Source organism: Carcharhinus amblyrhynchos, chromosome 27 (assembly GCF_965287045.1).
Source record: "Carcharhinus amblyrhynchos chromosome 27, sCarAmb.v2.hapA, whole genome shotgun sequence".
In the NCBI taxonomy this organism is placed as follows: domain Eukaryota; kingdom Metazoa; phylum Chordata; class Chondrichthyes; order Carcharhiniformes; family Carcharhinidae; genus Carcharhinus; species Carcharhinus amblyrhynchos.
Genome location: NC_137350.1, coordinates 18,470,754 through 18,491,844, shown reverse-complemented (window position 1 = coordinate 18,491,844; position 21,091 = coordinate 18,470,754). Strand labels below are relative to the sequence as shown.

General features: G+C 41.1%; 1 protein-coding gene across 3 annotated transcripts in view; it reads right to left on the bottom strand.

Annotated features, from left to right (window-relative positions):
* kat7b (K(lysine) acetyltransferase 7b) overlaps positions 1 to 20,567 on the bottom strand; it is a 77,229-nt gene extending 56,662 nt beyond the window's left edge. For 2 of the 3 annotated variants that reach the window (XM_080213903.1, XM_080213905.1), the window contains exons 1-2: positions 20,439 to 20,567; positions 3,897 to 3,960 (exon numbers count right to left, since the gene is read on the bottom strand). In XM_080213903.1, coding sequence (XP_080070029.1) covers positions 3,897 to 3,920 — 24 coding nt within the window. In that variant the 5' untranslated portion in view covers positions 3,921 to 3,960; positions 20,439 to 20,567. The remainder of the gene's footprint in view (positions 1 to 3,896; positions 3,961 to 20,438) is intronic. The other variant, XM_080213904.1, reaches the window with a different exon arrangement.
* Positions 20,568 to 21,091: the final 524 nt, after the last annotated feature.

Here is a 21,091-nt window from a genome sequence, read left to right as displayed (position 1 = left end):
TAGCTATCTTTCTCTATTACTCTTAATTTTTGAAGTCATTCTTTCCTGGTTTCTAAAATATGTTCCATCTCCTGACCCACCACTAATCTTCACAGTACTGTACACATTTTCTTTCAATTTGATACTATTCTTAATTTGCTTAGTTAGCCACAGATGGTGCATCCTTTTCAGAGTATTTCTTTCTCAATAAATTATATCTTTGTTGAAAATTATAAAATATCTCCTTACTGCAATGCAAAACTGCAATATTTTATCCTGGATTCCCCAATCAAAAGACATAGTGTTTAAATATAGAGTGTGGTACATAATAGAACAGAAAGATAATGAGCAAGAGAATCTTTTTTAAAAGTGAAAAATTGAGCAGCCAAATGTGCAACAGACATCATGAATATTCTAGCTTTCCCAATTCCTAATTAGATTTTTCCTTCATTATCTAAATGCATCCGAGGCATCCCCACGTCGGTAGTGCAATTCACTAAACAGTGACCAACGAACAAGTGAATTCATGCAATTTTCACATAAGCTTATGACTGGTTCAGTGTCCTATAGAAAACTGCATATCAGCTGTGGTGCGAACAAAATACGGGTCCCTCTGCAGCAAGGTGGAGTGCAAAGTATAATGTGCATATAAGCATACTACAAAAATAAATTTTGATGATGATCAAAATGAAATAGATGCTAATCTTCACCTTTAGTTTGACTGCAACAGGTTGGAATACCACATGATACAGATACATACGGGTGACATGGTGGCACAGTGATTAGCATTGCCTCCTCACAGCACCAGGGACCTGGCTTTGATTCCTAGCTTGGGTCACTGTCTGTGCTGAGTATACACGTTCTACCTGTGTCTGCATGGGTTTCCTCCGACAGTTCGAAAGACGTGCTGGTTGGGTGCATTGGCCATGCTAAATTCTCCCTTAGTGTACCTGAACAGGCGCTGCAGCGACTAGGAGATTTTCACAGTAACTTCATTGTGCTGTTAATGCAAGCCTACTTGTCACAATAATAAATAAATTTCATAAAACTTCCAACAGATAATCTATAAGATTTTGAATTTGCAATAACTACATTCTACATCTTCTGCTATAAATGAAACATGTTGCTCAAGGACACCAAAACAGAAACTATGCCAAAAGGATGGAGGTTGAGAGATTTGTGAAGGTGAAAGAACAATTACTGGGCAATTACCAATCATAAATCTTGAAGAGTTCGCCAGAAATACCAGCTAAATGCTCGTAGCAAAATTAAACATTGTCCAATAAATGTAATGCTTAAGTCACAATTACACACGCAGTATGGTTTGAAGACTCTCAACGTCACTGTAAATCAACATTGGTCGAGAAGAGAGTGAATTTGTAAAACTCATTCACTTGAATATGCAGGCAACAATGGAATTAGCAAAAGACAAGCAAACATGTTAAAAACAAAGACAAGCTAGTCAGAACAGTTTGGAAACACCATCACACAAAAGATGAGCCCATCCACCTCAATTTATAATTTTAAACCTGAAATGAATATATTTTTGACAGTTAAAAGATAGTAGAGGCATTGAAGGTGGATGAAGTCAAAGAACAGATCAGCCAAGATCCCATTGAACGGCACTACAGACTTGAAAAGCTAAATAGCATATACCTGTTGCTATATACCTATGAAATGTGACTGCATAAAGAGGAGTAAGTAGGAGAGAAATTAAATCAAACCAGAAGATCAAAAGAATAGATAGAACATTCATAAAAATAAGAAAATTAAAGGAGAAAGGCACTTACAAGCACGGCAAAAGAACTGCATGACAAAAACACAAGTGGGGAAGAAAATAAATAAATGGGGAGGATTGTGGTTTAGCACTGCTTCAGAGTACACTTCATAGAAATGACTACGGCTCCACTCCAGCAAGATCTCACGATAACCTTCAAACAGTGCTTCATCACCCCAACAAATACTGTTCTCACCTCAACAACTGAAGGTATATTTAACTTTCCACACATCAAACTCGCTTCATAGCTGCCAGATTGCCGAAGTGCCTCTATTCTTCTAAAAAACTTTATCTCTATCATTTCTCGTTCCATAACTGCAGCACTTTTTCCATTAACCTATTATTAAACCTTTTTACACAAAACGATTTTTGTTTAGTTTGAAACTGAAATACTCATAGCCAGCATACTGATGGCATAATTGTGTAACTTTATACTGAAGCGCAACATCCTGCTAAACAAATCAGAGCTATCCCAATTACCTAGAAATAAACAAAAACAAAACAACTTTATTTTGATTCTGTTCTGATGAGGCTGGCTTGGATCATAACAACAAAAATTAGATGATGCAATCTTATTGTTTAAAAATGGATATAGAGGATGCACTTAAAACAGCTGGCAGTCACCCAGTCTGGATGGGATGCATCCTAAGGTCCTGAGGGACACAGGGTGAAAAAGCAGACCCTGGCTTTCAAATCCTTGTTGGATAGAGCACAGGAATATCCCAGAGGACTGGAAGATTGCAAATGTTACACCATTCAGTCTAATGTCTGTGGCAGGAAAACTACCTGAGGCCAAATTGACATTTGGAAGAACAAGTAAATAAAATAATAGCTAATAGTTTTGTTGAAGGCAAATTGTCTGACAATCTTGATTGAGTTTCTTGATGATGTAACGGAGAGGGTTGCTAAAGGTAATTTAGATCTCTTAATCCACATATGGACTAACAAAAAGTGTTCAATAAAGTTTCACATAACAGATGACATCAATACTGAAGTCCGTGGGATTAAAAGGGTAGGAGCAGCATGGATGCAGAATTCACTAAAAGAAAGCAGAGAGTGGGGAAGTATACAGTTTTATGTATGTGTGTGTATATATTATGTATAGCACAAAACAAGTACCAAAACAATAAGAATAGCAGCAGACTTCAGGATCACACATATATAGTGGTGAAGTCACAAGACAGATGACATTTGAAATTTCAGCAAAGAAGCAATAAGGAATTTTGAAAGGCAATATAAACTTGATTGAATCAGTTAAAAACAAGGGTACAGGAATTTCCAAGATGTCTAGGTTCAGATATGCAAACCTTTGAAGGTAGCATGGCTATTTGAGAAGGCTGTTAAAAACTGCATATAGGACTTCAGATATGTGGAAAGACTAGAAAAGCTGGATTGTTCCCCTTGTAGCAAGGGTGGTTAGGGAATGATTTAATAGAGGTGTTCAAGATTTTGATGGAGCAGAAAGAGAGTAATTGTTTTCACAGTTGGGAAACTTTTGGCAAAAAAACCAAAGAGGAGTTGAGTTTTTTTTTATTCTGCTGGCTATGATCTGTATTGCACTGCCTAAAAGGTGGTACACAGAAATTCAACACCAACTTTCGAAGGGAACTGGATATATACTTAAAAAGTTTAAAAGAAAGTCAGACTAAAGGAAAGAACAGGAAGGACGACTAACTGGTTAATTGATACAAATATGGTAGGCTAAATGGCCTTCCTTCTGTGCTAAGATTGAATGATTTTTTTGAAAATAACTGCAGAAGATATGCCCATGCACAGTTATCAAACCAGAAATGCATCGGGTTTAAAAAAAAAGTGAGCGGACATTTCATAAAATAATGAATACACCAGAGCCAACAATTTTTATACTTGATTACGAGTCCAGAGTCATTTATTCCATTATTTAGTCAACTGATGGACATAATCCAAAACAAAAAATACATCCTCTTCAGGTGAATTTTTCAATGCATCTTATTCTGATAAGCATAAACATTGTTAAAAGTATTGCAATTTTATGAACAGTCCTATTTTCAAATCAAATGGTTGTTTTTTTAAAAAAAATGAAATTCCATTCCTTACTACTGCATTATTAAAGGGTTAACCTTCCCTCTTCCCCAAACATAGATACACACAGCGTCCATACCTGCCTCCTTCGATCACTGTCCATTTACACACTAGGCTTCCACTTCAACTTGTAAGGATGCTTCCTGAGGGAACATAATCGGCAGGGTATGACTGCAACAGTGTAAACATGCCCCATTTATTCTTTGGTTCCTATTTTCTGCATGAACACATAAATGAGAAATGCCTCCTTAAGGGTCATTAGATCAAGGTTAATGAGATGATTAAGAATAGAGTGTGTTTGAGTAGACAGCTCATTCCAAGTAATTACGTGAGGGAGAATCAGGGATAACAATTATAACTTGCATCAGTCAAGATGTAGCTAGATGTCAGGTACTGGTTCTTTTGCCAGAGAATTGTGGGCCATCTTCTTGCTTGTCTGGTGGACAGCAATTTATTGGATTGCTTCAAATGAAAGCAAGACTTGTTTCTGACTGGGGCAGACATCATCTCATAAAAAAAGTGATCACTACATTGTATTATTAGAGTCAGCATGATCTCCTGGATTAGTTTTGAGCATCTACTAGTGACCCTCTGATCAAGCGATTTCCAGATTTTAACATCCGTGTCTGTCCACCCCCTCAATCTGGCCTGAGTCATTTGCTTTCTCACCTTTACTAGGAGACAAGGTGGAGCAGATATACATTGTAGACACGCTAGGTAGGTCAGGGGGTCATTTTACGTTCACCCCTGTTCATATGTTCTCTTCTTTCTGAATCTAGTGGAGTTTCAATGTCAGCCCCTTTTAATTCTTTCTACAGAACACAAAGTACCTACAATTGACAACTAGATGTTTCAAAAAAGGTATGTGGCTTAAATTAATAGAATGCTCCCTCCTGTTCTTTCCCTGCTCCCATTAATAAATTCCTTTATATGCATTCTAAACCTGGAAAATTTCCAAAATAACTCAACATCCAAGCATAGAACCCCGACAGTGCCAAAGGAGGCCGTTTGGCCCATCAAGCCTGCACCGACTCTCCAAAACAGCACCCCATGTAGGCCCTCCTCTCTGCCCTATCCCCATAACCCTACACATTTACTGTAGCTGATCCACCTAAGCAATGAATCTTTGGACACTAGGGGGCAATTTAGATTGGCCAATCCACCTAACCTGCACGTTTGGATGGTGGGAGAAAACCGAAGCACCTGGAAGAAACCCACTCAGACACGGGGAGAACAAGAACGTGCAAAATCCACACAGTCACTAAAAGCTGGAATTAAACTCAGGTCCATGGTGCTGTGAAGCACTGTGCCATCCTTTGATATGTTAGTTATATGAAGATATGCACAAATGCTTAAATTACAACAGAGTGCACTGATCTAACATTTGCAGGAAAACAACATTTCACGTAGAATGGCAACAGTTGCAAGCTATTTTAGTCAGCAAAACCTGCAACGCTGGGGATGTTCAACGATTTATGAAGCTACAATGATTACTAGTTATCCATTTTCAAGTATATTACAGAACTCTTTTGTAACTAAAATTTCATATACCACAAAAATATTTCATCAGGAGCCAGCTGGCTGATTTTTACTGCATCACTTGAACAAAATAGAGTTCAACAGTAATGCAGTTTTGACACACTTTCAAGTGATGTACACCATGCATGCTGGAATGAAACAAAAAGCTAATACAAATATATACCCATGATGTCCAAGTCTACTGCACAATTACCTGCTCATCAACATTTGCCATAATCTTTCTCATGGTAGAAGAAATAAACAATGCTATTCTGATAAAAATAAATCCAATAGGAAAAAGACAGATACCCTTAATAATGTGCTCTACCACAACAAGAACAAAAAACTGAAGTGTTGTAGTCCAAGGATTTTTTGCTATTTTTTCACATTTCTATTCCCCTTCATGGATTTCTCAGTCATATTTCCGCACTGTATAAGTACCCAGTTCAGAGGTGGCTGATAAATAATAAGGACTTGTATTTATGCTAAAATACTGAAAGATTCAGTAAATCTAGACACTTGGAACCACTGCCACAAAACAGAGCTGACATTCCACAATGCAATCAGGATAGGCTATTGAAGTTTCGCAGCTACAAAAATAATTAAGAAATTGGTTAAGCATCAATCATAGAATCCCTACAGTGCAGAAAGAGGTAAGTCAGCTCATCAAGTCTGCAGGTCAATTAGGGATGAATGAATAAAATTTTAAAATTCTTAACTTTTCATATTATAGACATGAAGGAATTCTTTCTGGAAGCGGAGTGAGAAAACTATAACGTACCCAACACACAGTAAGGTGTACTTGGGTCAATATTATTTGCTGCTGTGGGGAGGTTTAGTAATTTAAAGAGAAATATTTCAACCCTGTTATTTTCCGGTATGACACCAGCTTCCTGTTGGTTACATTACCATAACCATAAAACTCCCTCCCTTTTTGCACCACAAGGCAAAGTCATACGCTAAAACTAAACATGTGCTCTGTCATTAAGTTATAAATTCCCAAAGAGAAAATAAAAGAAGTGTAGACAAAGTAAATTTGAATTTTTTTTTGGATGTTAGTGCATTATGGTATCATTTGAACCTAATAGAATTGTATTTCATACTGGTTAAAATACCACATACCAACCTCCTTTAAATCAATATAAACCAAAGGGATTATTGTTTACAATGTTTTGTATGACTGTGTAACAGACATCCTTAATTAATCAGTCTAGATACAAAGTTATTAGAATGTAACCTATTGCAAAATAGCATCTAAATATGTCAAAAATATTCTGTATAATTTCTGAACAAAGATGACTGCAAATGTTGTTGTGCAAAATCAGTTATCGTGGCAGCTTATGCCTCAAGAGACTTTGTCGTAGCACTATCACTGACACTATGGTAGCAACAGCCTTGCTCAAAAACACTGAGTTGTCCTTTGCATGAATCAGAGCAGCCTGTAATACAATCCCGAATCTTTGACTGACAAGTTTATTTAATGGGCACTGTGATTTGAAATTATTGTAACAGAAGCTACACACACACAGACAAAAATCAGAAATGACAGAAAAATTCATTTTAAAAATTTCAATTAAAAAAAACTTGCTTTTAGGGAACACTCAGAAGTATCAAGATACAAAGGGCTTTATAGGTATAGTAAAACAAATCTCTGACCTTAATACTTTAAAGCCAAAGTATATTGATTAGTCACAAGTAAGCTTACATAAACACTGCAATGAAATTAAAATCCCCTAGTCGCCACAGTGGTTAGTGTTGCTGCCTCACAGCACCAAGGACCCGGGTTCAATTCCTGGCTTGGGAGTTTGCATGTTCTCCCCATACCTGTGTGGGTTTCCTCTGGATGCTCCGGTTTCCTCCCACAGTCCAAAAGACGTGCTGGTTCAGTGCTCTGGCCATGCTAAATTCTCCCTCAGTGCATCTGAACAAGTGGCAGAGTGTAGCGACAAGGGGATTTTCACAGTAACTTCATTGCACTGTTAATGTAGGCCTACTTGTGATACTAATAAATACACTTTAACTTTAAAAGCTTTATAACTGAAAGCCACTTGAAATTTGTTTTCTTTAGGTTTCTGCCATATGACCTGAATAAGATTCAAAGGACATGATTTTGCAAGTCTGCTGTGCCAGTTAATTGGCATAATAAGCTGGAAAGCAGCCAAAAAGCCATTCTGCACTGGACATAATCTGGTCTTGTGCCATTCACCATCTTCCTGGCTCTGTTTTGCCAGCAGAAGGAGTGTACAACCAATTTAATTATTAATGTAATGATTTACATAACATTAGCACATCCGGAATGGCAATTTCCAGCCTACCAGACACTTTCCCCTTGTCAGCAAGAATTGCTCAACATCCCCACCTACGGGGACCAGATGCTATGGCCGTGCCAGGGGTAACTGGAGGCCATTGAAACCTGGTAGATGGTCAGCGGCATGGCTGGGCAGTGCCCAGCTGGAGAAGTGCCAAGGGGGTGGGGTGAGAGGAGAAACACCAAATTATTTTGGTAAGATTGCACTCAAAATGTGGACACTGCAGTAAATAAAACACATTCCCAATCCAAACTGATATATGGATGCCCAATTAGGCATGCACAGAACATAGGTAGAAGTTACCATTAAGAGCTGTTTATCTGAGGAAATTATTGCAAAGGATACATTTCTGTTTTCTTGTGTTGTATGCGTAATTTATCATGTTATATGCTCTAGCATTTACCAAATATTTGCTTCATGCCTTAAAATCATTTGTAAATACAACAGTTGTTTGAGTCTGTAAGTTCTGATCTGTTTAATATGCACACTTTCCAAACAATTGACAGAAAAGTCAGTCCAGAAAGGCCAAATGAACTATATTTTAATGCAAGGAGCCTGGGAAAGATGACAGACAAGCTAGGACTAAAACTCAAAAAAGGAGCAAACGTGCTGGGTTGGGTTGTTGGATGTGTACAATAGGTCCCCAATCAGTGACAGAGGATCAAATACGCAATCAAATTTCAGAAATGTGTAGGAATAACAAGACAGTAAAAGTAGGGGATTTTAATTACCCAACTACTACCTTGGATTGTTTGTGCATGAAAGGTAGGGAAGGAGCAAAACACTTGAGGTGCATCCAGAACTATTTTTAGCCAATACGTAGAAAATTCAACAAGGGGGCGGGTAATTCTGCACCTAATATTCAGAAATTAGCCAGGCAGGTGGAAGGCATATGAGATAGTGACCACTGCTCAAATCAGTTCACAATATTTTGTGTCATCTACAAATTTTGAAACTGTGTTCTGTACAGTCTAGGTTATTAATTTACATCAAGAGCAGGAGGGGCCCTAACTTTGGAAAGCCCACTGTAAAGCTTCCTCTACTCACATTCAATACTGATGTTTCCTGTCACTCTATCTTGTAACCATGATGCCACTGTCTTTTTCATTCCATGAGCTGTAAATTTATTCACTTGCGGCACTTTATCAAACGCCTTTTGGAAGTTCTTGCACACAACATCAGCTGCGTTACCTTCATTGACCTTCTCTGTTACCTCATCTAAAAATTCAAGCAAGTTAGTTAAACACAATTTCCTCTTAACAAACATGTGCTCGCTTTCCTTAATCAGAATCTGGACAAGTAATTTTGCCCCAAATTATAATTTCTAAAATCTTGTGCATCGCAAAGGTTAAACTGACTGGCCTATAATTGCAGGGCTTATCTTTATACCTATTTCTGAACAACGGTGTAACATTTATAATTTTCTAGTCCTCTGGCACCACCCCTGTATATAAATAGGTTTGGAAATTTATGACTACTGACTTTACAATTTACATCCTTATTTTCCGGTGTCCTTGGATCTATTTCATCCGGATCTAGTCATATGGACAAGCATAAAATACATATAAATTGATGGTATACTTAGTCCAAAAATAAAAACTGAAGAAGATTGATTAGTTACATTAGCATGGTATTTCTGCTATTCAGCACAATCTGTCTGAAATCAGCCAACAATGCAAAAGATAAAGGAACTTCAAGAGCAAATTATTTCCCGTTCAGAGTTTGCACAATCTTTTCGGTTACTTAAAAACACCGCACCAGAAACCAACCCCAGCCACAAAACTAGGCAAGTAAATGAGCTAAAATGAATTCATCCTTGCCAATCTGTGCTAATTGAGCCTGTTTGCAAGTCTTCAATAAGATTCATACAATCAAGCTCATTTTTAGGTGCAAAGACAACATCTACATGTATACCTCAAGGGTTCTCTGCTCCTGTGCCCCCTTTAAAATTATATCCTCTAGTTTATATTGCTTCTTTCCATCCTTCCTACCAAAATAAATCATTTTACTGTTAAATTTCACCCTTATTTCCCTCTGCACGCAACATTTATAAAAGATTTCAACTTTTTAATTAATAACTGACTCCTGCACACCAATTAAACAAGCAAATTGCATTGCATAGATTTTTAAGTATTTATAATTGGGTATTCCCGGTGGTGGACGAGACACTGAATTAAAATGCTTGATTTTCAGCTATCTTGATCAAACTGCAACATGCACCACTTAGTATCTTTAATGCTTTTTAAAAATTCTGTAATACAGAATACACAACTGAATCAGTGCATGGCAGTTTTTAATTTGGTGATATGCAAAATGAGTTTTGAGAATCAACACAAGCAATGAAAAACACTTCTGAAAACTTGCCAATTGCACCAAAATTGGAAATTCAGAGAAACTTGACCTTTTCACTTGATTATTCCAATGCTGTCTGACCCCTCCTCCATTCTCCACCTTTACTCTCCAGAAACTTTAGTTCATCCACAACTTGACCACCTATACCTTATCCCAGATCATCTTATTCATCATATCCTTTTCACCTATATTAGTCCTATAACACTTTAAATTGGAACTCCTCATCCACATATTTAAGTCTACATGTTCTTGCCTTCTCTATTTCTGTAACCACCTGTATCTTTTGGCCCATAACTTCCAGGCTCCCCAGTGTCAGGGGGGTAGTTAGTAGTACCCCAATGATGCGTTGGGGAATCCTTCCAGGAGGTTCCCACGTAAGGGTTTACCTAGCAATTGGCTAGAAGTGTTAACTTCTTCTGGACAACTGCACCATCCAACAGAAGTGATTTGCTAACTTCAGATGGTTCTGCCAGTTATTCTGAAAGAGTTAGGAGAAAAATAATCAAAAAATCCCTCCAATTCCAGAATAACAACCTAAACACCCAGCTATGTAGGGACCCCGCCCCCAAACAACCCAACCCCTGCTCTATGGTTGGCTCCACAACATACTGCTCCGAGAAACAATCTTTAAAATATTCAGTGAACTCTCCCTTGAAGTTACCTTTGCCAATTTGATCCAGCATTGATGGGTCAAACATGGTTAGAGAAATTTGACTGAACCGGGCCGAAGTCAATTTGGTGACTAATGTTGAATCAGTCCTCACAAAAATTCTAAAGCAACACATTGTTGCGTTAAATGGAAAAAAGCCAAGCAAAATGCTTGAAGACAAGGTCGGTACCCTACTATCAGGTTGAAAGTGAAAACAGACTTGGAATGACTCGTGAAGACAGGAGTCCTGGAACCTGTCAACATTAGTGAATGGGCCATACCAATAGTACCGGTCTTCAAGGAGGATGGATCTGGAGGATTTGCAGAGACTTTAAAGTCACCCTAAATTCAGTATTGTTTGTGGAACACTACCTACCTATTATCCTAGGTCGATGTCCTGTTTACAGGGTTGGCAGAAGGTCAACATTTTAGCAAAATTGACCTTGACCAGGTTCACTTACAGATGAACGTAGACAAGTCGTCACAGGAATTCTAACAATCATATAAAAGCTTCTTCCAGTACCAAAGATGGCAGTTTGGTATTACATCTGCTCCTTCATTGTTTCAAAGAACAATGGATTTGATCCTGCATGGACTGAGCAGAGTCCAGTGCTATCAGGATAACCCTAGTCACTGGAAGATACAGAGAAGAACATCTTCGGAATTTGGATGCCAGTCTTCAGATTGGAAGGCTATAGAGTGAGAGTCCACAAGGACAAGTGTGAGTTCTTCCAGTCCTCCAGTGAATATTTCGGATATGTGATTGACACCATGGATCACAAATCGCCTTCGAAGGTCAAGGCTATCACAGAGGTGCCTGCACCTCAAAATATTAACCAGTTGCGATTCTTCCTAGGATGGTTGAATCACTATGGAAGATTTGTTTCAACTGGACAACCATTTTAAAACCATTGCATAATCTCTTGTGTCAGAACCAGAAGTGAAAGTGGTCAGTTCAATGCTGTAATGATTTCATGCAAACCAGAGAAATGTTGTTCAAATCTGAAGGTCTTACACATTTTGATCTCAGCCTACCACTGCATCCTCTTATGATGCTGAAGTAGTGATATTGCCCATTGTGCTACCAGCTGAAGAAAGACCCGTTGCTTTCGAACTTTGAGTAAGGCTAAAAGTAACTATGCATAAATTGAAAGGGAAGCATTTGTGATTATATTTGGAGTAAAGAAAATCTAGCAATATCTTGAAGAAAAAGTTCCATCATCCGTTAACTACCACTTTTCACACAATCCTTACAGTGTAGTAGGAAACCATTTGGTCCATCCAGTCTGCACTGACTCTGTGATAGGGCATTTATCCAGGCCTTCTCCCCTAACCTATCCTCATGGCCCTACACACTTACCACGGCTAATCCACTTAACCTACACATCTTTGGACTGTGGGAGGGAACCAGAGCACCCAGAAGGAACCCACGCAGACACAGGAAGAACATGCAAACTCCACACAGACAGTGACCCAAGGCTGGAATCAAACCTAGGTCCCTAGTGCTGTGAGAAAGCAGTGCTAACCACTGTACCAGTGTGTTGCCCCACAATTCCGGACCACACATGGAAATTTCATCATTGCCAAGTAGAATGCAGAGATGGGCACTGCTATTATCTGCACGTACTTATACGATCAAGTACTGACAATCAAGTCTACACTGTAATACACACGGACTGTCAAGATTACCACTACCAAATAACTCATCAGGTAACAGCTTGTTAAACTTACTCAAGTAGAATAATCTTCTACTTTGAACAGATGGACAGTACACCAGTCACTTCTGGACAAGTCAGGAAGTACACTCGGGGTGATCTGATATTCTCAAAAGTGATGGACATGGCATTACAAGGGAAGACCTCAAATTCGAAACTGTATTCCTCTGAAAGATTGGAGCTGTTAGTAGCCAGGATGTCTTCTTTGGGGGCTCGATGTGATCATTACACCATTGAAAAGATGAGTATTAAACCAATTACACAAAGGCATTGTAGAACTGTACATATGAAGGAAACAGCCTGGGGTCTTTTTCTGGTGGCCTGGATTGGTCACGGAAATGGAATGTGTTCAACAAGTGCAACGTACAAACCTGCCACTCTTAGCAAAGCTCCAACCATGGGAATGGCCAGAAGAGCCTCGGCACTGAGCGCATGTAGACTTTGCAGGACCTTTTGAAGGACATATGTTCTTAGTAACTGCCGATGCTCAAAGTGGGTTAGAAGTTGCTAAAAGGAAATCTACTTCATCAGAAAGGACTATTGAGACTCTAGATATCTTTAGTAGATTTGAATTCCCTGAACAACAGGACAATGAACCTCAATTTTTCTCCCAAGAATTCAGAAGTTTTTTGAGAATGGCATTCAACATATTGGATCTGCACTGTAGCTTCCTGCTAAGAGTGGACTACCAATATGTTTTGTCTAAACCATGAAACATACACTTAGAGCAACCAGGGAACAAGTTTCATTAATCAAATGTCTTAACCAATTCCTAGTAATGTACAGGAATACCATTCATTCCACAACCAAAACCTCTCCTGCATTATTAATGAAGAGACAACAATGTTCGACATTCGACTTGTTGAAACCTCCAAAAATGAAAGAAATTGTGCCATAGCAACAACAAAGACAAATAGAATGGTGGCAAAACAAAACATTGTGTCTTCCATCAAGGACAAGGAATTGTGGCTAGGAATTACTCCACAGGAGAGAAATGGGTTCCTGCCACCATCCTTGCATAGGCTGGGCCTATCTCATAAACCGTTCAAACCAGACCAGAGATAATGTCACCTGGGGCAGGCAGACCAGCTCTTGGCAGGGAGAATCAATCTGCTTTAAATGGAACCTGCTGAAAATTTGGGTTCAAGTGTAAAAGTACTGACCTGAACCTTCCTGCAACTTTGACACTGATAACCACTATTAAAAGCAAACCCTCACCTATAGACCAAACACAGAGTCAACCTTCAGTTACAACGTTGACTACAGTCAGAACAACCACTGATAATTTTTGTGCAAAGACAAAAATGCCAGAGGTTACAACCAGCGCAAAGAAGCTGCTGCCAGGGATTCCCTGTCAATCATCCGAGAGTGACAACCTCCAGAACATCTGACTTATTGATTATTGTTTATGTTGCACTGTTTGACTGTGCTGGGGACATTCAATATAAAAGGGGGAGAAAATGTTATGCATTAATATTCATTCTTGGTAATTGCACTGAGCACTATGTATCAACGTGTTCATGCTCATGGGGGAGTTTAGGGGAGGGGAGCACATTACAGCCACATTCAGGCCTGCTGTCCCTAAAAGCATGCTTCTCAGTCTTCAAAACATTGGTTGCTTTTATTTTGCATCTACTCAAAAAAATACAAATTTCGATAAGAATCAGTGAAAAGCTCAGAACAGGAATTATACATTGTTGGTTAAGGGCTGCAGCAAATAATGAACCTGTTTTTGGGGAAGTCAGAGATGTTCTTGATTGTGGGACAATACTTTCTTCTTTAGGTATTTTTGGGATTTCAATATAAAGGTAAAAATTGCTTCCATGGCTTATAACCTAAACACCTTAAGTCTCAACCACATCATCGACTGGAATAGGAGTTATATGGAGAGAAGAACAGGGAGGGTATGGCAGGTTTTCAATGCTGGCACAGTTTGTAGAATTCTTGCCTCAGAATTGGAAAGCCACGTGGTTAACACTATTGCCTCAGTGTCAGGGACTCGAGTTTAATTCCGGCCTTGGATGACTGTGTGGAGTTTGCACATTCTTCCCGTGTCTGCCTGGGTTTCCTCCCAGTCCAAAGATGTGCAGGTTACATTGATTGGCCATGCTCAATTTCTTCTCAAGTGTCAGGGGGATTAGCAGATAAATACATGGGGCTATGGTGATACAGCCTGGGTTGGATTGTTATCAGTGCAGGCTCGATGGGCCAAATGGCCTTCTTCTGCAGTGCAGGGATTCTATGGTAGAAATCCTACCCCAGAGGCATTTTAATGCAGTATCAGGGAATGCTACATTGCCAGAGGGGGCGGTATGGTGGTACAGTGGTTAGTACTGCTGCCTCACAGTGCCAGGGACGTAAATTCAATTCTGGCCTCAGGTGACTGTTGTATGGAGTTTGTACATTCTCCCCATGTCTGCGTACGTTTCCTTCAGGTGCTCCGGTTCCCTCCGACACTCCAAAGGCGAGTGGGTTAGATTGATTGGCCATGCTAAATTGTCCCTTGGTGTCAGGGGGATTGAGGACAGCCTCAACCGGGATCTTGGGTTCATGTCACACTATCTGTAACTCCCATGACTTACCTGGACTTGCAAAATCTCACTAACTGTCCTGCCTGGAGACAATACACATTTCTTTAACTTGTGCTTAACGCTTTCTCCACTCACATTGTCTATATCTTTAAGACTTGATTACCTGTAAAGACTTGTATTCCAACCATTATTTTGTAGATTGAGTTTATGGCTTTTGCTACCAAATAAACCTGTTGGACTTTAACCTGGTGTTGTCAGACTTCTTACTGTGTCGGGGGGATTAGCAGGATGAATACGTGGGTTACAGTATAACAAACAAAGAAAATTACAGCACAGGAATAGGCCCTTTGGCCCTCCAAGCCTGCACCAACCACGCTGCCTGACTTAACTAAAATCCCCTACGCTTCCGGGAACCATATCCCTTTATTCCCACCTCATTCATGTACTTGTCAAAACTCCCCTTAAAAGCCACTACCGTATCCGTTTCCACTATCTCCCCCGGCAATGAGTTCCAGGCACCCACCACTCTTGGTGTAAAAAGTCTGTCACATACATCTCTTTTAAAACTTGCTCCTCGCACCTTAAACCCTATGCTCCCTAGTAATTGACTCTTTAACCCTGGGAAAAAGTTTCTGACTATCCACTCTGTCCATGCCCCTCATAATCTTGTAGACTTCTAACAGGTTTCTCCTCAACCTCCGTCACTCCAGTATGAACAAACCAAGTTTCTCCAACCTCTCCTCGTAGCTAATGCCCTCCACACCAGGCAACATCCTGGTAAGTCTTTTCTGTACCCCCTCCAAAGCCTCCACATCCTTCTAGTAGTGTGGTGACCAGAATTGAACACTTTATTCCAAGTGCGGCTTCACTAAAGTTCTATAAAATGTCAACATGACTTGCCAATTTTTAAACTCAATACTCAGACTGATGAAGGCAAGCATGCCGTTTGCCTTCTTGAATACCTTCTCCACCTGCATTGGCACTTTCAGTGGCCTGTATATCTCTACACCCAGATCCCTTTGCTTATCAGTACTCCAAAAGGGTTCTGCCATTTACTGTATATTTCCTATCTGTATTAGATCTTCCAAAATGCATTACCTCACATTTGTCCAGATTAAACTCCATCTGCCATCTCTCCGCCCAAATCTCCAACTGATCCCGTTGACAGACAACTCCCTGCTGTATCCTCTGATGTTTCTCATCCCTGTCCGCAAATCCACCAACCTTTGTGGTGTCCGCAAACTTACTAATTTTCCTCCAAATCATTTATAGATATTACAAAGGTCCCAGCACTGATCCCTGAGGAACATCACTTGTCACAACCCTCCATTCAGAAATGCACCCTTCCACTGCTACCTTCTGTCTTCTTTGACCAAGCCAGTTTTCTATCCACCTTGCCAGCTCACCTCTGATCCCATGCAACTTCACTTTCTGCACCAGTCTGCCATGAGGGACCTTGCCAAAGGCTTTACTGAAATCCATGTAGACAACATCCACTGCCCTATCCTCATCAATCATCTTTGTCACTTCCTCAAAAAACTTGATCAAGTTCGTGAGGTACGACCTCCCCTTCACAAAACTACGTTGCCTCTCACTAATATGTCCACTCATTTCCAAGGGGGAATAAATACTGTCTCGAAGAATCCTCTCCAATAATTTCCCTATCACTGATGTAAGGCTCACCAGCCTGTAATGACCTGGGTTATTCTTGCTACCCTTCTTAAACAAAGGAACTACATTGGCTATTCTCCAATCTTCTGGGACCTCCCCTGCAGCCAGTGAGGATACAAAAATTTCTGTCAAGCCCCACAGATTTCCTCTCTTGCCTCTTGTCAGTATTCTGGGGTATATCCCATCAGGCCCCGGAGATTTGTCTATCTTGATGTTTCTCAAGAAACTCAATATCCCCTCCAATAGGACCGGGGTGAAATTGTTGTCAGTGCAAGTTCAATGGCCGAATGGTCTTCTTCTGCACTGTAGATTCTACGTATTCACCAGGATTGTTGTTACAGTTTGCTAGTGCGGGAAACCACCAGGGTGAAGAAGCAGCTTTGTAGTGAACACTACCCTATAAATAGAGCTCTATTATTTTAATCATCCATGCTTCCTAGCATTAATTATTCAATATACAACAGTTCCAATGCCATTCCAGAGCCATTTTAACCCCAAAAACTGTCACTGGTTTTCATTAACGAAATTATAGTACGGTTTTAAGCATTAAAACTTATCAAACAATTCTTTATGAGAGTGCTGAGTGGCACAATTCATGATAAAATGTGTAAATGCAATGCCACTAATTCCTTGCTGCACTGAACAAGTGCTGCACTATCCAAGATGCCATCTTTCGGATGAGACATTAAACCACATCCATCTGGTCCCAGGCAGGAATATAAAAAAATCCCATTGCACTCTTAAAGAGCAGGGGATTTATCCTTGGCATCCTGGTCAATCTTTATCACTCTCCCTACATCTCGGGAAACAAATCACATTGCTGTTTGCGAACGCATAACGTGCTCAAATTTGGCTGCCTCGCTTCCTCCATCACAATAGTGACTTAACTTCAGATGTACTTCATTGGCTGTAAATGCTTTGGGACATTCCAACGTTGTGAAAGGTGTTAAATTCAATGCAACCCTTTGTTTTTAATCTTCCCAACCATAAGATGAATTTTCATGACTGTGTGGAATTTTCATGACATCTTTAAATGGCAGTCCCATGAGTTATGATTAGAAACTATCTTTCAACACAATGATGAACCAAACAGCAGGGGTCAAAGGAAAGCACAAAATTCAAAATAATTAACAAAAATCAAAAGACTGGTGATTCTGAAAATCAGAAATAAAACAAAAAAAAATCACTGAGAAAGTAAGGCAGCACATGTTGCGGTATCAACCAAGGACTTTTCCACAGCATTTCATACTGTCTGCTGACTGCTCTGCATTTTTGGTCATCTGTTTTTATACGAATTCAGAGGAAGTGCAAGCCACTCGGCCTCTTAAGCCTGCTCTATCATTCAATACGATTACGGCTGGTCTGATCCCAGCCTATTCCCAATAACCTATCACCCCCTTGACTATCAAGAATCTATCCACTACTGCCTTAAAAATATTCAGACTCTGCTTCCACTGCCTTTTCAGAAAGTGTTCCAAAGACACTCAACACAAAAGAAACTCATCTATCTTAAACAGGTGACACCTTACTCTGAAAGAATGACCCACTCATTCTATATACTCCCACAAGAGGAAATGTCCTTTTCACATTCACCTCGTCACGAACCCACAGGATAATTATTTCAATCAAGTCATCTCTTACATTTTTAAATTTTAGACTTGGACAAGCTAGATCTGTACTCTTTACCTCATAAGGTAAAGAGTAACAGTCTACTTAACCATCTAGGTAACAGTCTACTTAACCTCTGAACTGCTGTCACTGAAGTTGCAGCCTTCCTTAAATGAGACTGCGCTCCAGATATAGTATCACCAATGCTCTCTATAACTGAAGCATCATCTCGTTACTTTTGCTTTCGCAATAAACAATAACATTCTATTAGTTTTACAACTACTAACTGTGTCTGCGTGCATTCATGAACTACACAATTGGATCCTTCATGTTAAATGAAATAGAATGAATGGCAATGCAGAAAATTGCTACATCATTGACACATTTATTTGCATAGAATGATCACTATGATGTATCCCTCCTGTGAACCTAAACTGGATATGCACAAGTCAAAACAACAGTGGCGGCAGCAAGCAAATCAAAACACACAGCGGTGAAATTTTTTTTTCTGAGCATAGACGTGCGCTAACTGCCTGCTGGAACCTACTATATCAACTGCAAACATGACAAGATTGGCTGCGAGGATCAACCATGAGAATCAGCACAGCACAGCACAGATAAGGGTATTGAAAATCCATCCAACTCTCATTAGATTATGTACTGAAACAATTAATCAGGAAATTTGTTCCTTCTTTTCCCTTGTTTACTACTGGACACGGTCCCAATCCTGCAGGTAGTTGTTTTCTGCCTCGCTAAGGTTGTGTTGGTGCACGAGGTAACAAATTGCAGAAGGTGCAGCGATGTTATTCACTGCACACAAACTGGTCATTCAACCAACTCAAGGACAGCTTCTTCCCTGCCGCTGTCAGGGTTTTGAATGGTCCTACCATGTAGCAAGCTGATCTCTCTCCACACCCGATCAGTAACTGGAAAACTGCACCCTCCCCTTGGCTTCTCCCCTATGTACTCTATGAACGGTATGCTTATTGTCTGTATAGCGCATATAGCTTCTCCCCATGTACTCTACAAATGGTATGCTTATTGCCCGTATAATGCATACAGCTATATAGCTTCTTCCCTGTGTACTCTACGAACAGTATGCTTATTGGCTGTATAGCGCATATAGCTGTATAGCTTGTGTATAACTTCTCCCCCATGTACTCTACGAATAGTAGGCTTATTGCCTGGATAACGCATATAGCTATATAGCTTCTCTCCTATGTATTCTATGAACGGTAAGCTTATTGTCTGTATAGCTTCTCCCCTGTACTCTAGGAACAGTAGTCTTATTGTCTGAGGAGCGCATATAGCCGTATAGCTTCTGTATAGCTTCTTCCCTATGTACTCTACAAACGGTATGCTTATAGTCTGTACAGCGAATATAGCCGTATACCTTGCGTACAGCTGCTCCCTTATGTACCCTATGAACGGTAGGCTTATTGTCTGTATAGCGTGCAAGGACAATACTTTTCACCGCATCGCAATACATGCGACAATAAATCAAATCAATTCCACCCAAGTGCAACTGTGCGTAGTGCTGGTTACCGCCTGTCCTTGTTTTACCCTACGCTGCCCAGCCCCCCCCCCCCGACTACCTAGCCACTAGTGCTTCCCTCCTCCAAAGATGAGGGAAGGGGGCGGGACAAAGACCAGCCCGAGTATCCAATCAGGTGGCGGGACTCCGCCGCCTTGGAGCGTTGACGGACAGGGAGGTGAACCAATCAAAGAGCGCATCGGCGCAGACCAATCGCCGAGCCAGGAGGCGGTGCCGGAAATTGAGGGGGCGCGACATGGACGGCTCGCAGCGGGATCGTCGGCCGGCTAACCAACCAGGTGGAGGGGAGCGTCACCAGCTGGGCCTTGATAGACAGGATACCCGACCAATCGCCCGGCAAAGGGGGCGGGATCCGGCCAATCACCGTGCGCGGTGGGGCGGGGCCAGACCGCGCGCGGCTGGGTCGTTGGTAGGGCCCAGCTCGAGGCAGCGGCTTCTCGTGCTTTCCGTGGGCCCAGGCAAGAGAGAGGGCAAGTCAGCGGCTCTTCCACTTGCTCTTCGCCCTCCGAAAACCAGCCGCCGTTCCCCAGTCTGGCCTCACCGCCTTCTCCACAGTCAGGCGGGGGGGGATCAAACCTTTTAGCTGAGGCAGGCGGTCGGCGGAAAAAAAAATCAAGGCGGCGGGAGAGAGAGGAATACAACAAATCCACTTGAGGAAAGGGGGGGTGGGTGTGAGGGAATGTAATGGAGCCGAGGCCCTGAGCGACGCTCACCTTCCTCCGCGGCATTATCCTCCTCGCTCTTGAAAGCCGCTGCTCACTCTGCTCCGAGTAACCGGCGGCCGCCGTCGCACTCACAAAACAATCGGCAGCCGCTCGCGCGCCGTTGCCCCTTGTTGTCCTTCCGCCACTTCCGGTGCGAGAGAGCACGCACCACCGGAAACCGAGCCCCAGCCTGGACGTTCCGTCCGTCAAATGTTTCCCCTCTCACCTCACCAGTCGTGCCCACGGCTTTCAGTTCCGCTCTCCGCAGTGGGCGAAGAAAATTTGCCGGCGATATTTCAGGCAGCGTCGGCGGAACAGAGAAATACTCGACCAGCGATCTTTCATCAAACTAGAGAAAAGTTGAGAGAGAGAAAGTAGTAGTAGCTTGTGAGCAAATACATCAAGGCAGACATTTGGTCCAGGGTCATCCAGATTCCAAACGTTAGCTCTGATCTCTCTGCACGGATGTTGTCGGACCTGCTGAGATTTTCCTGTTTTTGTTAATTTCATGTCGATCTCCATGGGGACAGTTTAGAGCAATCAGCGAGGGAGTTGGCCCAAGAATTAGGCACAGTGGTTAGCACTGCTGCCTTACAGGCTTCAGGCTCCAAAAGCTAGTGCTGCCAGATAAATCTGTTGGTCTTTAACCTGGTGTTGTGAGA